At 30.9% G+C, this 23316-nt stretch overlaps 4 protein-coding genes across 4 annotated transcripts; 3 read left to right on the forward strand and 1 right to left on the reverse strand.

The window, feature by feature from the left end:
• Nucleotides 1-1455: 1455 nt before the first annotated feature.
• On the forward strand, nt 1456-4511 carry LOC126676199 (uncharacterized). The gene is made up of 5 exons (XM_050370353.2): nt 1456-1894; nt 2701-2856; nt 2962-3094; nt 3183-3222; nt 4134-4511. Exons 1-5 carry the CDS (start codon nt 1601-1603, stop codon nt 4219-4221), a joined length of 711 nt encoding a protein of 236 aa, XP_050226310.1. The 5' UTR covers nt 1456-1600; the 3' UTR covers nt 4222-4511.
• Nucleotides 4512-4923: 412 nt separating this feature from the next.
• LOC126679352 (chaperone protein dnaJ C76, chloroplastic) lies at nt 4924-8659 on the reverse strand. The gene is made up of 9 exons (XM_050374366.2): nt 8318-8659; nt 7646-7774; nt 7420-7549; nt 7031-7151; nt 6373-6454; nt 5907-5960; nt 5632-5670; nt 5311-5413; nt 4924-5202 (listed from the first exon to the last, which is right to left on the reverse strand). Exons 1-9 carry the CDS (start codon nt 8552-8554, stop codon nt 5072-5074), a joined length of 1026 nt encoding a protein of 341 aa, XP_050230323.1. The 5' UTR covers nt 8555-8659; the 3' UTR covers nt 4924-5071.
• Nucleotides 8660-12004: 3345 nt separating this feature from the next.
• LOC126679040 (aspartate aminotransferase, mitochondrial) lies at nt 12005-16800 on the forward strand. The gene is made up of 10 exons (XM_050373975.2): nt 12005-12418; nt 12517-12602; nt 13837-14043; nt 14212-14317; nt 14479-14583; nt 15141-15313; nt 15533-15692; nt 15767-15862; nt 16212-16306; nt 16394-16800. The coding sequence occupies exons 1-10, from the start codon at nt 12230-12232 to the stop codon at nt 16464-16466; spliced, it is 1290 nt and encodes a 429-aa protein (XP_050229932.1). The 5' UTR covers nt 12005-12229; the 3' UTR covers nt 16467-16800.
• Nucleotides 16801-19704: 2904 nt separating this feature from the next.
• Nucleotides 19705-23197, forward strand: LOC126676644 (cytochrome b561 domain-containing protein At2g30890). Its single transcript, XM_050370884.2, has 4 exons — nt 19705-19998; nt 20294-20455; nt 21954-22102; nt 22712-23197. Exons 1-4 carry the CDS (start codon nt 19861-19863, stop codon nt 23034-23036), a joined length of 774 nt encoding a protein of 257 aa, XP_050226841.1. The 5' UTR covers nt 19705-19860; the 3' UTR covers nt 23037-23197.
• The last annotated feature ends 119 nt before the right edge of the window (nt 23198-23316 follow it).

Raw genomic sequence — 23316 nt, forward strand, 5'->3', positions numbered from 1 at the left:
TAAATTAGTGGGAAAGCGGGCTTATTTGGATGTATTTTAAGTTAAGGGATGTGTTTGTATTTGTTTAATTAGAAAAAGGTATAAAATGATCCTTTCATTTAGTTATTTTATAAACTTTAATCCTTATAATAATAAAATTATCTATTTTTTTAAATTCAGGGTGCTATTAAAATGTAAAAATGTAAAATAGAGTGCTATTGAAGTTTTTATAAGGTGGGGGTTATTGAAAAAAAAATGAAAGATCGGTAGTTTTACAGGTGATTAGCCTTTTAAAAATCATTACTATGTGACCTTTATTTGGTTAAAAGGAATCAATCTGGTTAACTTTAATTACTACATTTAGCAAGAATTTTGATTATATTTTTAGACCTTGTAATTGTATTAATTATAGTTAAATTTTTCATTTGTATTATAATGAAATAAATATGAATGTTTGAATAACATTGGTTGTGATTAATAAAATAATAAAATTGGCTCGATTTAAAAAAAAAACTAAAACAATTGAAATGTTTATTCGGGGTAAGCATTTGAATTTGGTGGTTCATTAGACTCAATAATGTGTACGGTTGTAAAAAAATGGAAATTAAAAATAAATTTAGCGGCTACTTATTGAGTCATTTAATTATACATTTATTTAAAAAATTAAAGAAAATTAAAGTGTGAATAATTTGCTAAACAAATGGTAGTAATATACAACGATGATACTTCAAAACTAAAAACACTTACCAGTGGCATCTCTTTATGTTCGATTATTTGACTCATTTTATCCTTTTATATTTAAATTGTTCAATAAAATTGTATCACATAATTCAATTTATATATAATGCACCAATCATTTTTTGACAAAATTCAACTGAGGGAGTAATATGAATCAAATTATCAAATTTAAGATGGTTTTTTTTTCTAGAATTTTAAATTTGATTTTAATTGATTTTTTATACCAAGTTGGCAAAGTGAACCTTTGGTGAAAATAAAAGAGCAAATTACTTAAAAACCTCTGAGATATACCATAATTAACAGTTTGATAATCCTTATTTCAAAAATTTACTTAATGGTCCCTCGGTTTTTATTTCCGTAAGGTCCCTCCGTTAATTTCGACACTTATTTTCAAATGATTTAGTACCCCACTTTAATTTTATGAACGATTTGGTCGCTCACTTTTAATTTTATAAAACGATTTAGTCCCTCACTTTTAAACGATTTAGTACCCGAGTTTCAATCCGTTAAACGATTTGGTCCCTCAAATTAACAGAAATATCCATAAGTTAACGGAATTAAAACTGAGGGACTATTAAGTAGACTTTTGATACAAGGGGTATCAAATTGTTAATTATAGTATATTTCAGGAGCCTCTAAGTAATTTGCTCAAAATAAAAGGATGTAAATAAGAGTTATGATATACACGAGGAGCGTGAGGTTAGTTTAAATTGAAATTAATATTTGAAATTATCTTTTTTTTAAAAAAAAAATATGCTCTTCTGAGAAGAAAAAGAAAACTAAAACCCCCAATTAGGGAGGGGATTGAAAATTGTAGCTTCTGTTTTTGGAAGCAATAGCCGTTAACAAGAGGCAGTGAAGCAGTACATAGTGAGTGCTATCAATGGAAGCATTCGGCGGCGGCGGAAATGGCGGGTTTTGGGGTTGGAACTGGGAACTCAATAATCATCTGAACAAGAAGAAAAAGAAACCATATAACAATTCCAAAAGTAACGCATCCGAATCCGCGAGTGGCGGCGGTGGTTTCCGTTTTCCTTTGAAGCAAGCAGCTACTGCTGGCTCACTCGCTCTCACCGGAGACACAATCGCCCAAGCTACAGAGCGTTGGAGAAATAGCAAAACGCCCGCCGATTCTATCCCTCCTTCTCACGATTCCGGCGAAAACGATGATTACACTGTCAGTTCTCTGTTTCTTTATTTTGCATTTCATCGTTTTTTTTGTTCATACTATTAGCTTACAATTTATTTATACTTTACTTGGATTCATTTTTGAAAATATTATTAATTATTTCAACTCAATATAAATGAAATTAAAGTCCAACCTCAATGGAATTTGATTTAGCTGAACTGTTAGTTGTTATTTTTCAGGCATTGCAGAAATTTAACAAAAATATAATGATAAGAATATTTTTTAATGCAAAAGAAAATAGTTCATACTTTGTCTAGTCTCGGCGTTTTTCGACTGAAGATATTATGCAAATTATTAGCTAAGCATTAAGTGAAAGCACAAACAAAATCGTATCGTAGTAGATTGCAAACCACAATAAACAAAATTGTAGTAAATGATCTAGTTCTGCTTTCAGCGATTCGTGCTTTTCGTTTGAGTGAGCTAGTTGGTTTGGCATTTTATGTTTTAAAGCAGAGAAAAGTCGTACAAACTTAGACTACTCCTTCCCACCTCCACATACTGGGTTAAGCAGCATTTTCTCTATCATTCCATTGCTGCAAACCCGGAATCTCAAACTCCAGGATATATATGGTACACGCACACAAACACCACACTGAGAATTTATACATCCGCATTTTCTCTATTTCTAATGTTCATATTGCAGATGACCATATGAATTGAACATTAAATAGCGCTTTGCACTTTATCTTGTCGGAGGGCCAGCTTTAAACCATCTCAATGCATGCTCTTTTTTTTTCTTGTATTAGTGTTGTGACTCATGCTCAGGAATTTAAATTTTACCAGCTTCTCCACAGCATCTCATGCGGACCATCCTTTTGGACCATGATTGGCTCCGTGCCTTGCGAATGACTTCTTATGGGTTTCTACTATATGGCCCTGGTTCTTACGCATGGTATCAGCATCTTGATCGTTGTTTGCCTCGGCAGTCAGTGAAGAATGTAATGCTGAAGGTACAGCTATTTGTTTTTCGTTTTATATTATTCATATTTAACGTGTCGCAAGCAGCTACTTTTTAAAGAATAGCTCCATTGAAAAATAAATTTCATATATTTCAGGTATTGTTGAACCAAATAGTACTTGGTCCATGTGTGATTGCTGTTATCTTTGCATGGAATAATTTATGGCAAGGCAAACTTTCAATGCTTCCTGCAAAGTACAAAAAAGACGCCCTTCCCACACTTTTTTATGGTAAAGGATTTTCTGGGATCATAAAATCTCTTTTTTATTCGATTTCTCTGTGATTTCATTCAATGATCATATTTTGGTGTTGATGCAGGTTTTAGGTTTTGGATCCCAGTCAGCGTTTTGAATTTCTGGTAGGTCTTTCAATCCTTATTTTTGTTCTTCTCATCATTTGAAAATTTAAAAGGATATGTAAAAATAACGAGAAGGGAGATGTTTGAATTTTGTTTTGTTTTCTTTATGCAACACAACATACCCCCAGTTTGTTTCTAGTGCCTATTATTAAGATCTTGTAAGTTGGCTGAGAAAGTTCATGCCTTTAAACAATTGGTTTAGAATGCCATGGTGATGAGTATTATTACTGATGCAAGTGAGAAAAGCTAGGATCCAAATTTAAGTGAAAAGCACGTATTCTGTTAATTAAATACCTTGTGTGTGTGACGAAGTTTTGAAGAATCAACCTGTATAATTTAGATAATTTTGAACAGTTTACTGCTCCTAAATATTCTGCGCTTTTGTGTCAAGCTTGCCTGAACACGGGCAGGAATTCTTTAAATGTAGGAGCATGATCTCCTTGCCTTGCTTAACATTATACCCTAGGACCATAGATAGAGCTCTTATTCTTTCTTACTGACTGTATGCTTGATGATGGTGCAAATATGGTCTTGAGATGTCTAGAAAAATCCACCACCTGCAAATGGTTAGAAAGTTCTTTCATTCATTGAACTTATCTTTTGGTGCATCGTTTAATTACTAAAATTTTGCTAAAATAATGCAAGGCCCTTGCTTTATATGGTGCATTCGATTCAAATGAATTCTGCAAAAACTGTATAGAATTTATTTATAAATGAATATACCTGTGTTTGGTTTACTTAGAAATGTATTTGATAACTGTATGGTGCTAAGTTTTGTTGAATTTGTAATGTTTATCAATTACTAAATGATTTTTTTCACTAATGAAATGAATTTTATACTAAAATTGATTAATAGCTTGTCTAATTACATGCATCCAGATGTGCTTACACGCTACATTTGAAATTTGTAGGGTGGTTCCGCTCCAAGCTCGTGTAGCTTTTATGTCGATGGGGTCGATATTTTGGAATTTCTGCTTATCATCAACAATGAACAAGTAGATTCATTTTCTCTGGGATTTATTGATTTGGTATTTTTCATTGTTGAATATTCAACAAGTCTTATATCCATTTCATTTACTTGGCTCTGAAATTGATCAATTGTGATGAACTCTCGATTGTTTTATTATTTTAAATCTTGATCGGAGCTGAGGCGAATCTTTCTGTAGGAAATATACTTTTTTGTTTCCAACTGGTTGAGGGCTATGCCATACCTGGTTATAATCCCGGTTTGGATGGGTTCAAACTGAGTTGACACTATATCTATGAGCTCAAGCTCGGTTTAGATCTAATATTTATTGTCTTAAGTCCTACTATGAATTGAATTTATGTGGAGTCAGAACCATACTTCTTTTAGCTCTACATAGAACCTCAACTAAAAATAAAGTCTGAATTGATCTCAAAGAAAAATTTATTTTACACTACAAAAATAGGCTTGATACGAGTTTGAGTTCATGGAAAAATTAGCAGTCCAAGTTCAATTGAAGTGAACTTGGCCTGATTGATCGGGTGAGTATCCGGCCCATTGAACAAATCTTCGTCGTGAGGAAATAATCATCCCCTAACACTACCTAAAAGATGAAATCTTACTATAACTTTGAGTAAGAGTTTTGAACTCAGAACCTCCATCTTGCAACATGAACTAAGCCTTATAAATTACTAATGCAATGTTATAGGATCGCTGAAACATTACTTGCCAACATGTATTCATAATATTCGTTTTATTGAATATATTTAGCGATTCGTATTATGTTCAAATTATATATACAGCATATCAACATAAATTACAAGGTTACATGATTGAATAGGACAGCATGCATCTTCTATAACCTGCAGAGAATTAACCAACATATCAATTTTTGTTGTTGGTCATTGCCTCTGGAAGTTTTAAGGTCGGACGCTTGTCAGCACCCTTTCGTGAGTACTCTCTCCATCTTCGGGCTGCTGCTGCAGCTCGACTTGCTCTATCTTTCACTTCCTCATCTGTAATAACGAAATAACATATTAGATTCCGAGTTACTCTCAAACCCGAAACCAGAAGTAGCAGAAATACAATTAGAGCATAGAAGTATCTCAAGCTGCAGAATCTACCTGATCTTGTGTAGTCTTTCGACTTTTCCCAAAGATCACTCCAGTATGATGATCCACTTTTATCAGAATCCTTTTGGTTCATCATCCTGATTTTAGCTTTCTCCTGCAAGAATTATAAATCCTATTTTAAAATATGTAATTCGATTGGATATTCAGTTTTAGAACAGTTACTGTGAAACATACAATAAATGAATATGAGGTGAAGAATTAGGTAGATAAACTGGAAACAATTTGGTTTTAGAAGACGATTCAACCTCAAGCCAATTTGAGCTAGCTAGAGTAGAGATGCAATATATTTAAAAGAGGGATGAAGGATCCTACCAAGACTTTTGATTGTCGTTTTTCCCATCGAGAACATGCCTGACAGCACAAGCAGGTTTAATTTAGTTAGATTTGGGAATTTAATAGTGATTAGAGAAAGAAAACGAAAGTGATATCAGACTTGATCTACTAACAGCAATGATAAGAACTTTTGTTAAGAGTTAAGAATGTAATACGAGCTAAACGCAACACTAATTCAAGATATATCTAACAGGATAATGCTAGAGCAAAATCAGTAAAATGACAAACATTGTAAACACTGCCAATTATCTTACCATTCTGAAAACGTCTACTGCTCCTGATCCCATACCTGATAGCATTAGTGCAACCTGGCATCAGGTAGAACAGCTGATGTTCAGACAACCAAATGAAAGTGAAATGAAAGAAAACAAATTTTTCTAACTGGAACGGAACAAAAAAACACTGAATTTTAACACAAGTGGAGATTTGTATTTTCTGTAATGTTCTTCGGTAGGTAAAATATAATAGTAAGCAGAGAAACAAGATGCAGAATGTTGTTTCTTCCAGTTTTATATTTTTATCAATGATCTACTCAAGTGACTGCTTCATTCTAACTTCAACAAATGGTGCATTGCCTTAAGATGACTAGCCTTCGGAAGAAATGCCGCATACAATTAAAATTCTACTCCACCTCTTGAAGAATCAACAGCAATTAAATGGCTGAACATGGCTTTAATAAAACGGAAATAGAGATAAAATTTTAATATCAGGATGCCATACATTTATTCTTTCTACTCGTCGCATTTCATCCTCAAGCAGAGTTAGTTGTGCTGCAGATGTCCAATGAATACAATCAACTGGGCTGAACGACACAAATACAAAGATTAGCCGTCTTAAATTATTAATCTGATATTTCACAGCGCATAATAGGACCTGAATCTGCAAGAAACTACATCAGGTGCACCAACCACTTCTACAAAATTCTAAGAAAAGCTGTACCAGCAAACAAAAAAGCTACTGTAGTTTTGTCAAAATCGTTCAAACAACAATCAAAAGACTTACTTTATTCTTATTCTTGCTAAATTGTATTCAAAGGATTAATCCTTTATTTGAAAAATAAAATAAGGGGTTAATATTAACTTAAAATGTGACTAAAAATAGAATGAGGATTTTTTAAAATGGGACATCTAGAAAAGAAAAAGAGACTTCTAAAATGGAACGGACGGAGTCTTTGATAACATTTAAATTTGGAAAAAGAACTTGTTTTAACGCTTGTTTACTGTTCACGCTAAGTTGGAACTTGGAAGTATAGGATTACTACAAAGGATAACAACAATATTCAGGAGGGCGCATTCCATTAACTTTACGCATAACAATTAATTTGTTGTGGCTAAGTGCGACGGCATATAAAATCAATAAAATCAATGTGCCTTCTTACCAACTTTCAATTGCTTGTTGCACTAACTCTACGTTTCCACACTGATAGTGTACTCTGGCTCTTCCAAAGTCTTCCTCAATTCCAAATACATCAGACGCAATACTTACACAATTTTTGCAGCCTGCAGAATAACTAAATCATGACTCAAATTTCAACCTGCATTATTGCTCACTTTTCAATTCTCATCCACAAAAATCCAGTTTTTTCTTTAGTTCTCCAATACACTTAAGGATTGAATTTTAGTAGCATTCAAATGGTAGCAATTCAATGAATTCGTCCCAATCATAACACATGCCTAAGTAATATGTTATATGACATTAGGTGAGCATGAGTATAAAAATAGTTCAGAAGTTGTAGGAAATGCTTTCGTATCGGTTAATGATACATACCTATGCAACTAAACTCGTCGACAAATGCATGATCTTTCGGGCTAGTATCATCCAAGAAAGGATTAATTGCTGTCAATGCATACCCATGAATTTCATCATACACAATGCGCTGCACAGGATCACTTAACACCTACATTGCAGTAATCTAATTATAGTACACGCAGGCAGTTGATTACACAAAAACAATCTTACAAATATATATTCAATGAGAAAACAGAATACTCACCGAGTAGACCTCATTAATGAACATACAGAAATTTGTGGTATCTGGGTCATCCCCACTCAAATCTGGATGACATTCTTTCATGCAATTATAATATGCTTTCTTAATCTGCTCTTGTGTAGCATCTGGTAACTGATAAAAAATAGTATAGGCTAAGGCTTAAGTCTAAATCCAGTCTTACCACTCCAATATCAAAACTAAAATACATTCAAAGAAAACGGGCAAACCCACCAGAATTCTTTTATAAGATTGGTGAGATTGTACGGAAAATGTAAGGTACATAAAATTGGCAAATATAAATTTAAAGTGAGCATACTATAAATTTAAATAAAGAATCAACCTGACCTTCGAACTTATGTCTCATGCTCAAATAAGTATTTATAACCTTTCTAGTCAATTAAATCATCAAGCGTGGCTAACAAATTCTCTTTTAACTTTTTCATTAAATTAGACCATCAAATTCTTTTAATTTAGATCAAATAATCCATAATTTTGTATATCTCAAGCTCATCTATTTGACCTCAGAACACAAGTCTGAAAAATTTAATTAACTAAAAATAATTTTTTTAACTTCAAAATACAAGTTTAAAAGTCAGGTTGACCTTTTATTCCTATAGATTTAAATCCAAAATAAAAAGGAAAGATCATAAAGAATTGGTGTAGTTAGAGAATTACCAGACCAAGAACAGCATAATAATCATCAGCAACTACTGATGAATCATTAGTTGCAGCCTTCACTCTACTAACGCCTGATGATGATGATGATCTTCTTTTCGGATAATTGGTTTTTGATGGAAACATTATTAGTTTTGAAGCAGAACTAGAACAAGCAGAAGAATTTGAAGCTGATTTTAACCACTGATTTTTAATTTTAAGACTATCTGTGCAAACAGGAGACATCAATTGAGCCATTTAAAGAAACAAATTAGTGATACACAATTCAAATATAATTGATGCTGAAACGGAAGCAGCAGCTTTCTTGTTTTTTTTTTTTTTTTTTTTTTTTTTAATGAATAAGCAGCAGTTCTTCCTGTACTACTATTTCTGAAGCTGCATGATTTGAGTATTTTATTATTTTTTTAGTTTTTTGTCAACTTATTAAAATGAGATATCCGAGATTTTTGAGGTGGGAGGAATTTTGCGTGAAAGAAAAAAATGCTGACATGGAAAATCAACAGCCAGAAGTGTACTTCTCATTTCTTTCTATAGGGTCCCTCCTCTTCAAATCCTTGTTAAGGGAGGTGATTTTTCGCAAAAATCTAAATCGCTATTTATAACAAATGGATTTTATCAATATATTATCGTTGATTTTATCGGTCTTTTCTAGCTTCATCCGGGTTTATATATCTCGTATAACAACTCAAACGGTATAAGCGTTGAGCATCAAACTATTAGATTATGAATTTAATTCTTTCAACAAATGCTATCTCTCTCCAATCACTAAAAAAATGGGTTTTTTTTTTATTTTTGTACAAAATTTCAAAATTTCATATTTTTTTAAATCAATTGATGGTACTACGTATAAAAATCGATAAGAACAAACGTGTTGTCGAAACTTCGTGTTTTTGTATTTTCGTTTGGAAAATTTATTTATAAATTTAATTTTACAGTTTATATCTTGTTTTTAAATTTATTAGTTTATGATATTTTCATTGTAATTATTTGAATTTGTAAACTCTATTCACTTGACTATATTTATTTTTAAAATTAGGTTTGTGAACTTATATTAAGTGACACGTTATGTTGTTGAAAAGTCCATGTTCTATCTAGCTCAAGTACCGTGACTAGAATTGAAACTCATGTAATCTATTTTTTCATGAATGAGTAAAACCATATTGTTGCCAAAAAGAAATATATTTTATTTATCAATCACCGACTACTAAATTTCAGGAACAATTTTACAAGATTATTTCAAGATCTTTTTGTTGACAAATGATGATTATATTAGCTCAACTATAAAAAGTAAAAGGTAAAACAAAAAATACTAGCTCGAAAAGGAAAATTCTAGCGATCCAAAAACATTATTACCACTATAGCTGAAATTAGGATTATAACACTTATAATGAATCACACATCTGTTAATGCAAACATAAATAAAATCTCGATAGTCTGTCGATTTTTTCTGATTTTGTTTATTTTCCAAATTTCTCAACACACAGAACAACCAAAATCGTACTACAAAGCTTACAATAGCGGAATCTTGATAACTCCAACCATTGATAGAAGAAACTTCGAATTTTCGAAGGAAAAAGCTAAGCTTGAACACCCATTTTTTCAAAAAAATTAAAAAATAGCCGGGTAATGCAAGATAATATGAAAGCCATATTCAACATCCACACATAAAACACAATTATCAGAAGCCACTATATTATGTTGGAAAAAGAATTGAATATAGGAGATATGATCCCTATGAAGTAAACAAACAAAGAAGAGTATACGAGTTTTAATTTCAAGGTTTTTTTTTATAATTCCTTTTTTTATTAATTTATGTTAAAGATAATCCCACGTTGCTTAAAAGAACAAATATAAATGAATTTATAAGTGTAAAGGTTCAACCACCTATTAACTAGTTCTAGTTATTAGGTAATGGTTGAACCTAAACACTCTCATAAGCATGTGGGCGAATTATCACATTCTCACCAATTTATAATTAATTACTCCCACCAATATTTCTAATATGGTATCAGAGCGGGTCTGACTCGGGTTCTTAATTTGCTGGTTGTCCGTCTGGATGTCCAGTCCCAGCGGCCCGGTCCGGTATTGCCACTGCGTATTAAATCAAAAATTCTAGTGGGTCTGGCCCGGATTCTTAATTTGCCGGTTGTCCGTCTGGATGTTCATTCCCAGCGGCCCGGTCCGGTGTTGCCGCTGCTTGTTAAATCAAAAGTTTCAGTTTCAGGGGGAGTCAATTTAAAGTGACAACCGGATGTCCAGTCCCGGTTACACTTGAGGGGGAGTGTTAAAGATAATCCCACATTGCTTAAGAGAACAAATATAAATGAATTTATAAGTTTAAAGGTTCAACCACCTATTAACTAGTTCTAGTTATTAGGTAATGGTAGAACCTAAACACTCTTATAAGCATTTGGGTGAATTATCACATTCTCACCAATTTATAATTAATTACTCCCACCAATATTTCTAATAATTTGTGATAATAATTCATTGAGCATTAATATCTGTTTAGAAACATTCAGTAAACTGACTACCTCCGTCCCATTTAAGAAGAGACATATATCTCATTTTTATTTGTCCCACTTAAGAAGGCCGTATCATGTTTTTTGTATCAATTTATATGAATTTTTCTTTTTTACCCCCTTTTCTCTTTCCATAATTAATGACTATTAGTCTATACACAAAATACAACACTACCATAAATAGATGTAAAATAAGAAAACACTATAGTAGTTAATGCTTTCTTAATATATGTGAAAAAGTAATTTGTCATTTTTAAACGGGACGGAGGAAGTATTTATTTTATAAAAATATAACCGTAAAAAATAATTTATTTTAATTTTAATTTCTATTCATTTGATTAATTATTTTCTAAATTAATGTAACGGTGTAGTGTATGATTATAAGTATTTATTCGCACTGATAAAATACAAGTAAAACTAATAAAATATTACATTACTAAAGGATAAAATAAATCAAAATTTTTATAAAATGTAATTAATTAAAATTATAAATAATATAATTAAATATTTTTTGTTTGATCAATTATAAATAATTTTATTATTTATTTATATCTTATATAAAAAAAATTATTTAGATGAACCAAATTTATTAATACTTGTTTGTCTAAAAATGTATATTGATTTAGATCAGACATAGTAGTAACATAATTAAAAAAAATTAATAATATCGTCCAAGTCAAATAAAAAAATAGAATACATTTTAAATAACATGTATAATAATTATATTGTTTAAAAGATACATTATAAATATTTGAAATCTAGAACTTAAAAAGCATAACCATAATATTTTAGATGATAAAATTTAAAAATAATTTAATTTTGTAATTCTATTAAATTATGGACTAACTTATTAAAATAATTATTTTTTTAATCAACTTGACTCTTTATTATAATTTAAGGAGCAATTTTTTTTATTGTATCTAAATATTGAGGTTATTTTTATAGCATCTCTAAAAAGTATTAAAAACTAATTTTAAAAATTAAAATAGGCAACAATTAAAAAAATGGAAACTTCTATTGAAAAGGATGGAATAAATTGTAGTGTTTTACAAATAAAATTAACGTAGTCACGAACAGAAAATAGAGTTGATGTGTTATTAGGAAGTGGCATGTTACATTAACTTTGGAATTGTCGAACAAAATCAAAAAGAAAGCGCAGCAGAGTCCAAATTGCATTCAACAAATTAAAAAGCTCACACATTTCAAAGTGCACCCAACACAACTTGCTCATTAGAGTGCTGTCCCTATCCCTAATAACCCATAAATAAAACCCATTCTTTATTCTCTCCAACAACTTACCAAAGAATCAGTTCTTCCTCACCTCGTCAAATAATTCTTTTATTTCTGTGTGCTTAGTTTCAGAATTTTTAATTGTATTTCTTAGATCAAAATGGCTCTCAGTAAGGCGATGATCACATGCAGCAGCCTCACAAGAAACAGCAAGCAGTTGATGGCGGGATCATCAAGATCCATGTCCTCATGGTGGCGCAGCGTTGAGCCAGCTCCTAAAGATCCTATTCTCGGTGTTACCGAGGCTTTTCTTGCTGACCCGTCTCCTGATAAAGTCAACGTCGGAGTTGTATGTTATTTCTTTTATTAATATAACTCCTTTTTATTTGTTTTGTTTTGATTTGATTAATTATTATTTTTTGAATATGTATTTGTTTTGGTTAAAAGGGTGCTTACAGAGATGACAATGGAAAGCCGGTTGTTTTGGAGTGTGTTAGAGAAGCTGAGAGACGTATTGCTGGAAACGCAAACATGTCAGTTAATTAATCAAACTGTTTTTTATTCAAGAATTTAAGGTTAAACTCATTTTGTAACATGTGAATTATTGGATTACTCCAGTATTATCAGCTGTGGTTGTATATATGATATAAGTAACCATATTTTTAAGTGGTAATTAATCATTTTTCCGAAACAATGCGATCAGACAGTTTTCATTTTATGAAATTTGTATATTTGGTGGAAGTGTAGGAGTGCAAATCATGATGGTTTACTCTGGGATGACGGTTGTGATACTGAAAATGTGGCTGTATGTGGTAGTGGAAACATGGATGTTGAATAGCCGTAGCAAAGTGTGTCCTGTAGAGCAGTAGTAGGATCAGTGATTCTGCGAATAGAGGCAAATTCTGGATTTAACATGATCATTATATCAGTTTTAGTTATGTTCTGCAAAGTAATAGCGATTGGAAACAATGGAGCATTTTGGTTGCCTCTCTACCAACTAGTCTTATGTCGATGATACTTTCTATGTTTTTGTGCAACTTTACCTGTGTTTCCTCTTTTTCACTTTTGTTGCCTCTCTTAGATATTTATAAAGTCTGTTGAAGACGTCTAAAAACTATTTGTCTTCTTATGAATCCCTATTTGACACCCCTAAATAAACAAAATTATATCGGAAAACTATAGGACTTTGCAAGGTTTGCAACCTTCAAATTGTGAATTTTTATTTGTTTATTTATCTCCTTTATTAATCATTTAAATGAATGTTCTCAATGTGCACTATTAAGTGAATACAGTATAACATAGTAAGCATACGAGTAATGATTCTCAAATAAATTTGATGTAGAATTTAAGTGCTTGTTTGAAAACTTTAGTAATTGTAACAAGTCTTGTCTTTCTTCAAAATATAGTACTGGATTGTAGCCACACTACACTACAATGGTATTTTATAAGTGGCACAGTTTGGTGGCGCGTACCCTTAAATAATTTTGGATGTCGCAGCTGCCTTTAGATCTTTAGTCCTAACTCCAGCGATAGGACCTCTGAGTTGTACTACCAACATTGCATCATTGCCCTTGGAATTGACAATTATATTCTTACAAAAGAAAATTATTGAAATTGAGTTGATTATGTTTTGTTTTCTTGCAATCCTCTTTTTTGATGTTTACATCAGATCTCATGCTGTAATATGCTTGTTTCATTGTGTTTTACTTTAAAATTTTGCATGTTCTTGTTTCACAGAGATGCCTTAATTAATGTATTCTTGTGCAGGGAATATCTTCCTATGGGAGGGAGTGTCAAGATGGTGGAGCACACACTGAAATTGGCTTATGGAGAGAATTCTGAGTTCATTAAGGACAAAAGAATAGCAGCAGTGCAATCCCTCTCTGGGACCGGAGCATGCCGACTTTTTGCAGATTTTCAAAAGCGTTTTTGTCCTGAATCCCAAATTTACATACCAGTCCCAACATGGTCTAAGTGAGTATCGGTTGCTTTAATTCCCTTTTACTTAAGAAGGCATAAATCTTCATTGCTATCAACTTTTTGTGGTATTGGACCTGCATGTATCATAATTTTGAAATTTCTTGTTCTCCTTTTACTTTCTTTGTTTAATACACATGGGTTTCTAACATTAGATTTCAACAGTCACCATAATATTTGGAGAGATGCTCAGGTTCCTCAGCAGACCTATCATTACTACCACCCAGAGTCCAGGGGCTTAGACTTCGTTGCACTGATGGACGATGTTAAGGTTTTAAGCTACATTTTAATCTTCTGAAGTAGATTATTTTAAATCAATTGATTCTTTTCTTTTTGTGTGTGCATCTATGTTCTCTTTTGTTTCGTGTAAGGTTTTAAGCTGTTAACCTTTCACTTTTGTTCTGTCTGATTAATATAAATGTCTTACTGCAGAATGCTCCAAACGGCTCATTCTTTCTACTTCATGCTTGTGCTCATAATCCTACCGGGGTTGATCCAACTGAGGAACAATGGAGAGAGATTTCACAACTATTCAAGGTAAACAGGAACTGCCTTTCATCTCTTTGTTATAATGCATTCTGCATAAAGTTAGCTACCATGTGATAGGGGCATGAAAGATAAATATGTGATGGTTTTAATGTAAATACACTTTTTGAAAGTTTAGATTTTTCTTGTGAATCTCTGTCATTTAAAAACTGTAAAATATTGTCATTATTGTTAAGGATAAATTTAAACTTAAAAGTTATCTTCTTAAGTTTGCTTCCTATTTAATATTTAGCTGAATTCTTTTATATCAGTCATTTACACAGTTAAACAAGAATGACTCTGTAGCATCTTTATGGTTTGACCTGATTTTATCATTGTCTTTTATTATGAAATAAGGAAAAAAATAAACTTGGGCTTCAGCTGCGGGAATGTGCTTATTATTAAACTCAAAATGTATACTCTGTGTTGCTCATGTTTTCTGCAAATTTATTCTTGTTGCAACTCTAAGCTATTCTTGTACTGAACCTAAATGGACAGCAAAAAATGCTGAAGTTAATTTGAAACTATCACGCATCATAATATTTTACTAAAAAACATGTTGTTTGCAGGTGAAAAATCATTTTGCCTTATTTGACATGGCATATCAAGGTTTTGCCAGTGGTGATCCAGAGAGAGATGCAAAGTCCATCAGAATTTTCCTCGAGGATGGTCATCATATTGGAATTGCTCAATCATATGCAAAAAATATGGGGCTCTATGGCCAGAGAGTAGGATGCCTCAGGTATTGTCACTGTCCTCTAAAATTTGGATCCATTTGACCTGAAATTATAACCTTTTGAACCTATTGATCATGTCACACAAGTTTATAGACTTGAACCATTTTCTCGTTTGGTATCAATTAGAATTTAGAGGTGATCAGGGAAAATAGTACACTGTTGAGTAATTCAGAGGCCAAATGTTCTCATTATTTCAAAGTGAAGAATTTTAATGTTTGTTGCAGTGTGCTCTGTGAAGATGAGAAACAAGCAGTTTGTGTGAAAAGTCAGCTGCAGCAACTTGCAAGGCCAATGTACAGCAATCCACCTGTTCATGGTGCACTCGTAGTTTCAACTATTCTTGAAAATCCAGACTTGAAGCAATTATGGCTCAAGGAAGTAAAGGTAGTTTATTATCACTCTCTTCATCAAGGTCTTAAATGGTGGAAACTGACAATATGGGATATTTTTCGCATCAGGTAATGGCTGATCGGATCATTTCCATGCGGACTGCTTTGCAAGAAAACCTAGAAAAGTTGGGTTCACCTTTATCATGGAAACACATTACTGATCAGGTATACAAGATTTCGACAAATGCCTCTAATGTGTGTGTGAAAATCGAACCAAACAAAACCGATAAATTTGGTTAGGTATGGTTTGTCATTATAAAAAAGTTGGTATTTCTGTTAGGTTTTGTTTTGAAGTAAAAAAAATCTCAATTCAGTCTTGAAACTAACTGAATGGAAAAAATTGAACCAAACTGAAAAATGAACCCACTAGTTCAGTTTGGTTTCAAATATTTATATTATTGTAAATTTGATTCGATTCAGTTTTTTTTCTAATCTTGCTTTTTGACCATTATTTAATATCTTGCTCTACTTTTCATATCCCTGTCATTCACTGATTATTATGTCTTCGAAACAGATTGGCATGTTTTGCTACAGTGGCATGACACCGGAACAAGTTGATCGTTTGACAAAAGAATTTCATATATATATGACCCGCAATGGCCGAATCAGGTAATATTTTATGTAACGTATTACTGGATTTTAATGTGTGCATCTGAGAACTTCGAAGTTTGCTAATAATACTGATAATATACGCAGCATGGCTGGCGTTACAACAGGCAATGTCGGATATTTGGCGAATGCTATTCATGAAGTCACAAAATCCGGTTAGGCTCATTTATACAAAAAAAAAAAAAACTCAAAAGCATACAGGAGGTCACAAGTGCATACTGCATAGTGAGACATCAAATAATTTATTTTTTTCCGTCTTCCCACTTCGATTAGTCGGGAAGAGGCAATAAATGGTATCCGCCGTGCTCAATTTTTTATTTCCATGTTGTTGCAGACAAGTATTGAGGAAAGTGTAGTTTTAGACATTAATTAGGCAATATGCAGGGCGTTGCTGGTTATGACTCAATGTCATTATAAATTTTCTATAACATTATTATTGTCTACAATTTGAAGTTCATTTGTGTTCAAATTTTTAATTTGATCACTTGTTTCAAGTTGGTTTTTTATTAGGTTATTGTATCTACTGTTAACATAGTGTTTTTACTGTTTTTATTTATTGTTTCAAAGTAAAGCTGAAAGTATTTAAAAATTTAAATTTACATTTTGTTAAAAATTAAATATGTTTTTTTGAGCTTAAATACTCTCTTAAATCGATATAAATTTAGTTGAGTTCAAGCTCGAGTTTTAGTTGTTTAAAATTTAACTTGAACTCATATTTAGACATGAGCTCAAGTTTGAGTTTCTCACAATCAGGGGTCGAGCTAGGGCCGAGGGTCAACTGCAGCCCTCTAGCCAAAATATTCAAAACCAGTGGCTGGGGCTACCTCTGTGACCAGCTCTACCTCTTTTTTTTACAACTGCTGTAAATTTATTTGTTTAGAGTTTATGTAAAATTAGGTCTTGAGAATAATTTTAAATTATTAACATGTTAAAGAACAAAAAATAAATATTTTGACAAATTGAATAATCATTTTCTTTAGCTTTATAGATTTTTTGTCCAAAAATTATTTATATTTATAAAATATATTTCCTTTTTCCTGTCATTTTTCCCATTACTCCAACTCTAAACTCCAAACCAAGAAATTTACAGCAGTTTTAAAAAATAGAGGGGAAAATCCAGCCTACCTCTGCCTCTTTTTATTTCTTAATTTTACTTTTATTGTCATTAATGATGTATCATTCTAATCCATTCTCTTTTTATTATACTTTTTTATATACAGTATAATTAAGTTCAAGGATTTCATATTACCTAATTAACACCACACCCTAACTCTAACTATATGTTCTTTGCCCTAATTAACATCACATCCTAACTATAACAGATAAACTATATTTCGTTGTTTATATTGTTATTGTGCCCCCAATTATTATTTCAGCAAGTTCATCATGAAATGTGATGAATATGAGTGTGGTACTTATGGTTAAATATTTGTAAGTTTAATTAATTAGCTTCATGTCATTATGCCATTATACAATAGACCATGTGGCGGTTGCATGCCATTATTGCAAACATAAATTGATTATTTTTTTTTAAGTTTTATGGATTTTTTTACCGAATAGAGGTTATATTAATTCTACAAATTTACCTTATCACAAAGAGTTTATTATCAGAATTAATTGGCAATTGGATTTTACAACAAATTCGCCATAGATATAGGTACGAAAAAATAATTCATCGCTAAATTTATTTGTTAAATTAGGGGGCAATTTGTCTATATCCGAACTGTTATTATTTTAGATTGGAACATAAATACATAGCAGTGGGAAGCAGAAGATAATGTTGATATGCTAGTGTAACCTGCCAAAATTCCATTGACAACAAATTCCATTGAAATCTAAACATATATTTAAGTTACTATATGTGCAAATTACAGAAAACAATAAAAAAATAAAATTGGAACTATATTATTACAGGCATCTTTTTAATCAGTTATGAAGCTACATTAACAATACAATGGTGAACAACTGAAAATCAAATTAACAAAAAAATTAATTAATTTAAAAGTTATTAAGAAATATTTATGATGTTGTATATGTTTTTATAACGACATCGTACTCCTCATCAAATGAGACAATTCTTCTTTGAGCAACAATTTTTTGTTTAATTTTGTTTTTGTTTTTGGTGTATTAAAAAAAGTACAAATAACATATTTTCCAGGTACTTTTTTGGGTTAATTACTAAAAAAATCACGAACTTTACACGAAGTTTCATTTTAATCATGAACTTTAAAAGTTGTCATTTAAAGGCACGAACTTTCATTTTGTTTCAAATATATCGCCAAAATAAAATCCGGTGTATTTTATCGAACCAAAAATTCCTAATCCTATATACTATGACTAAAAGATAATAAGATTTAATGTCGATTTATAATTTGGGTTTTTCATTGATAGTTTATTGAAGAATTTAGTCAACAAAAATACACTGAAATGATAGATTTGAAACAAAATGAAAGTTCATGCCTTTAAATGACAACTTTTAAAAGTCATGATTAAAATGAAACTTCGTGTAAAGTTCGTGATTTTTTTAGGAATTAACCCTACTTTTTTATGTAAATTTGAACACAATTGTTGTTTTCATTTTCTGTCTTCTTGTTTTTCCTTTTCCTAAATCTTTTCTGAATTTTTCCAAAAACTCTCCTTTTTCGCATTGTACATAGAGATGCATTTAGAACTAACCAAATCAAAATTTCCATTTTTTATAAAATCGAATCGAGCTGGAAATTTTAGGAAGTATGATTATAAAACCGAACAAGTTTGTTCGATTTTTCACTTCGGTTTGGCTATATTAAAGTGATTACACATTGTTAATTAGAAAAGGATTTACGGTAAATTAGCGCGACAAAAAACAATTCGTCACTAAATTAATTGTTAAATTATACAAAATGTTATTTTCTAGATTGGAAAATAAGTAGCTAGGAGTGGGAAGCAGAAGATAATGGTGATATGGTAGTGTAACCTGCCAAAATCCCATTAACAAAGATTTTGGTTGAAATCTAAACTCTCTATGAACCCCACACATCTGAATTAGCAATCCATGCCAATTCCCCACACACTCTCTTTTCTTACTCATTTCACCTAAAACAATCATATATCCATGCATCATCCACTCTTATTTATTCAACGATAATGGTCCACAAAAAATTCAAACAATTTTTGAAGTAAATTTACATGTAATCTTTTAAATAAAGATAAAAATATCAAAATTAATTAAATTTATACATTTTTTAAAAAATTGTGTATCTAACAGACTTGTATTCATTAGATTTTACTTTAACAAACAAATATTTTGATTCAATTTAATATCCAGTTTCAAATTCAGTGCACTTTCTCCGTGGAATAAAAGAAAATAAATTCTACTTAACTTTCTTTCAAACCAATTTATAAATTAAAACTACATTTCAACTTTGAGCACTTTTAACATTCTTGTCCTTAAAACTGCATGTATTTATTTGTAGCTTTGCAGAAAGGTTGTAGAAAAGAAACCCTGTTATAAACATCTTTCAAGATCTCAAATAAGTAGGCAAAAAGCATTGCATTTGCATAAACTTTGCAAAATGAATTCTCAAATACTTTTTGTTTCTTTCATCATCTTTGCAAGCCATTTCATTCTTGTATGTTCATCGCCCGCGCATGTTCGAAACACGACCAGTCATTTAACCAGCAAGAGGAATGAATTAAATGACATTCAAAAGGTAAATAAGATAGAATTTAATTTTGTATGTTTTTCTATCACATTAATAAGCATTATAACACTATTATACCGGATTTTTGATGGCTTTTTCTGTCGGGAATCGGAGAAATTCCTTAAGGAAATGGAATACTCCGGATGTGAACTTTTTCCACCTTTTGAGACTTTACCGACAGACAAATTTGTCGCTAAATTTTAAATCCGTCGGGAAATTCCATTGATAATCCGCTGTTTTCTAGTAGCGATAATTGAGAGATTGAAATCCATTATTAATTTTATATTGTTTTGTATACATACAGCTGAGTCCAAAGTTGATGTTTGAGATTAAAATTCATGGGATTCTTCTGTGGGTTTCAATGGGGTTTCTAATGCCTATTGGTATACTTACCATCAGAATGTCACACAGAGAAGAATGTAGAAAAAGGCTCAAGATTCTTTTCTTTATACATTCCATTTCACAGGCAGGTTTTTCATTCATTTTAGTATTTTTTTTCTTAATTAATTTCTCTTTTACCATTCAAAAATGATGTATTACTCTAGATTGGATCTTATTAGTTTCAAAATAAAACCACTAGCTAGTTGTACTTGTTACTGGCTAGCTAGCTAGTAGAGACTTGGAATTAAAACAAATATCATATACACATCTGAAAATTGGTAGATACGAACCAACAAATTAAGTTATTTTTTATGATAAACTAGTTTACATTTGGAGGAAAAAATCTTAAATTTATTGATAATAAACCGAAAAATGCATATTTTTTTAATAAACTTGGTTATATAATTTCTTAAATTATTTATGAGTATTTTTCTTGTTATAGACTATATCATTAAAATAAGTTAAGAGATTAAACATATTTAAATTCTTTTGGATCAAATTGGTATTCTCTTGTGACTGTGATTGAATTCTTATGGTTTCACCTTTCAAAATTCTCAATTTTAGTTCATTTCTTAATTTTTAATTTTAATTATAGTCATTATTTTAATTGTAGTGAAAAAAGTTCACATATACCCTGCATGTTACTTCATGTTTGAAATCCTTTGTAATAAAATTGTAAATCGGAGTAATATAAATCAATATAAAAAGGCAAATTTGATATAAGGTAAGTCCATAAACGGAAAAAGTCGAGAAGTGGAGTATTTTTGGATGATTAAGTCATTTTTTTATTGATGGTATATTAGTCAATTTTGTTATTAATATAGATATATTTATTTATTTATTTTTCACATTAATTGGTCCAATTAGATTCGAACGTAAGATTTATGTATATTCTTAGAAGCTAATTGTTTGTAAGATCTTGATAGTTGATAGTAATTAGCATCACTTCCAAAAATAAATAAATAGAGTTAACATAATTTGGTCATAAGACTTTATAATCATCAAACCAAAGTTAGTAAATTTGTTTATCATAAGTGAGATGTCCTATGCTTTATATCATAATCATTAATATATAGGAAAAGGAACTAAAAAGAAAGAGGATTTTGCCTGATTTGCAAGCATTTGATTTCATAAACCTATAATTTGCTGTTAATTTTAGGGTCATGATTTCTTAAGAGGCAAGCAAAGGGAGTGTGGAACATAACTAATTTTTTTATATAGCTTTACAATCTACTCATAGTACATTTTTAAATTAACTTTTATCCTGAAGTTGGTTGTTTATTATTTATTACATAAACATGTGGAGAAAGATACTTAATCATTAGAGTTATGCTAAGAATTAATTGGCATATCATAAAATAAGTTGAGAGAATAAAATATAAATATCAATTAAATCTTTGAATTAGTTTGGTTTGATTTTTGCACATCCCAAGTAATGGAGTTGATTGTTTGAACTATATAATTAATTATTATATACTAATATAGTAATATGTGAAAACAAATTTGATCATTAGAGTTTAATCTTGTATATTCTATATAGTAATAACTAAAAAGAGACTAAATAATCGGTTATGAATTAGCAGAGCATTGCAGTAATAGTGGCTACAGCAGGAGCGGTAATGTCGATAAAGAACTTCAACAATGCGTTCGATAATCATCATCAAAGAATAGGGGTAGCCCTTTATGGTATTATATGGTTCCAAGCTATTTTAGGGTTTCTACGCCCACAAAGGTAACCATCATCACAGCATTACTGATGCGAAAAACCGAACTAAACTGAAAACCGAAACCGATAATTTTCATCGATTTGAAATTTTCAAAAATTAATTTTCAGACCAGTTTGGCTTTTAAAATAAAAAAAATAGAAAAATTATTTGAGGTAACCTATCCCCAAAAAAAAATCAATCAAATCAATGTGCTTACTTTGATACGGTTTGAACTGAATCCATTGCTTTGAGAGCTCTATGCAAACATGATATTTGCAACATTTTCTTTATAGAAAACTGCCTTATTAAATAGGTAACTCATATTCAATATTTCATAATATTTCTATTAAATAGGTGACTTTAAATTAAAAGTTATTTTTCATAATAAAATTATCAAATATTATTAATTAATTTTAGATAGAATCACTTTTAATATTCAAACATTTGCGCTTATATGAATTGCAATTAAATCTTTTAATATTTACAAATATGATCAAATTAAATTGAAAAATTTGATGTAATTGTATCTAAATTTTTACGTCCACTTTTCCAATTCAATTTTTTTTTTGGATAAATTTTACCAAACTTTCAAAATAGATTTTAACATAGGCCTAAATTTTGTTTATTTTGTACAGGGGATCAAAAGCAAGAAGTGGGTGGTTCTTTGTGCACTGGATACTAGGAACTGCAATATCTTTGTTGGGAGTAATCAACATGTACACCGGATTCCAAGCCTACCATCACAAAACTTCCAAAAACATATCAATTTGGTCCATCATTTTCACAGTTGAGCTAGGTTTAATCATCTTTCTTTATCTTTTGCAAGACAAATTGGTTTACATGCAAAAGCAGGGTGTCATTTTGGGGAGTGAACCCTCTGAATCAGCAGTAACCCCAACTCAGCAATTTATGATCTCTCCACATCACAGGCCCAAGCAATCAGCCATTGGTTCTTGCTAGTTAAATCCAACAAAAGATATGTATTTTTGTATAGTAATAAAGATACAATGACATTGATTTTTTACCAATTTTATTTTTGAACTTAACAACTACTTTGGTAGTATGTAGTAGTATTGATTTTGGATCCAATGGAGAATTGAACTCAACATTGTATTTGTTTCTGTAATAACATCCATTGGCTGAATGGAAAAAGCAAATCCTTGGACACAATTGAATATTAAATAGAATTTAGAGATAGTTGAGATATGAATTAAAGTTTATGAATGATTTGGCGAGGAGA

This window comes from Mercurialis annua, linkage group LG4 (assembly GCF_937616625.2).
Source record: "Mercurialis annua linkage group LG4, ddMerAnnu1.2, whole genome shotgun sequence".
Taxonomy (NCBI): Eukaryota; Viridiplantae; Streptophyta; class Magnoliopsida; order Malpighiales; family Euphorbiaceae; genus Mercurialis; species Mercurialis annua.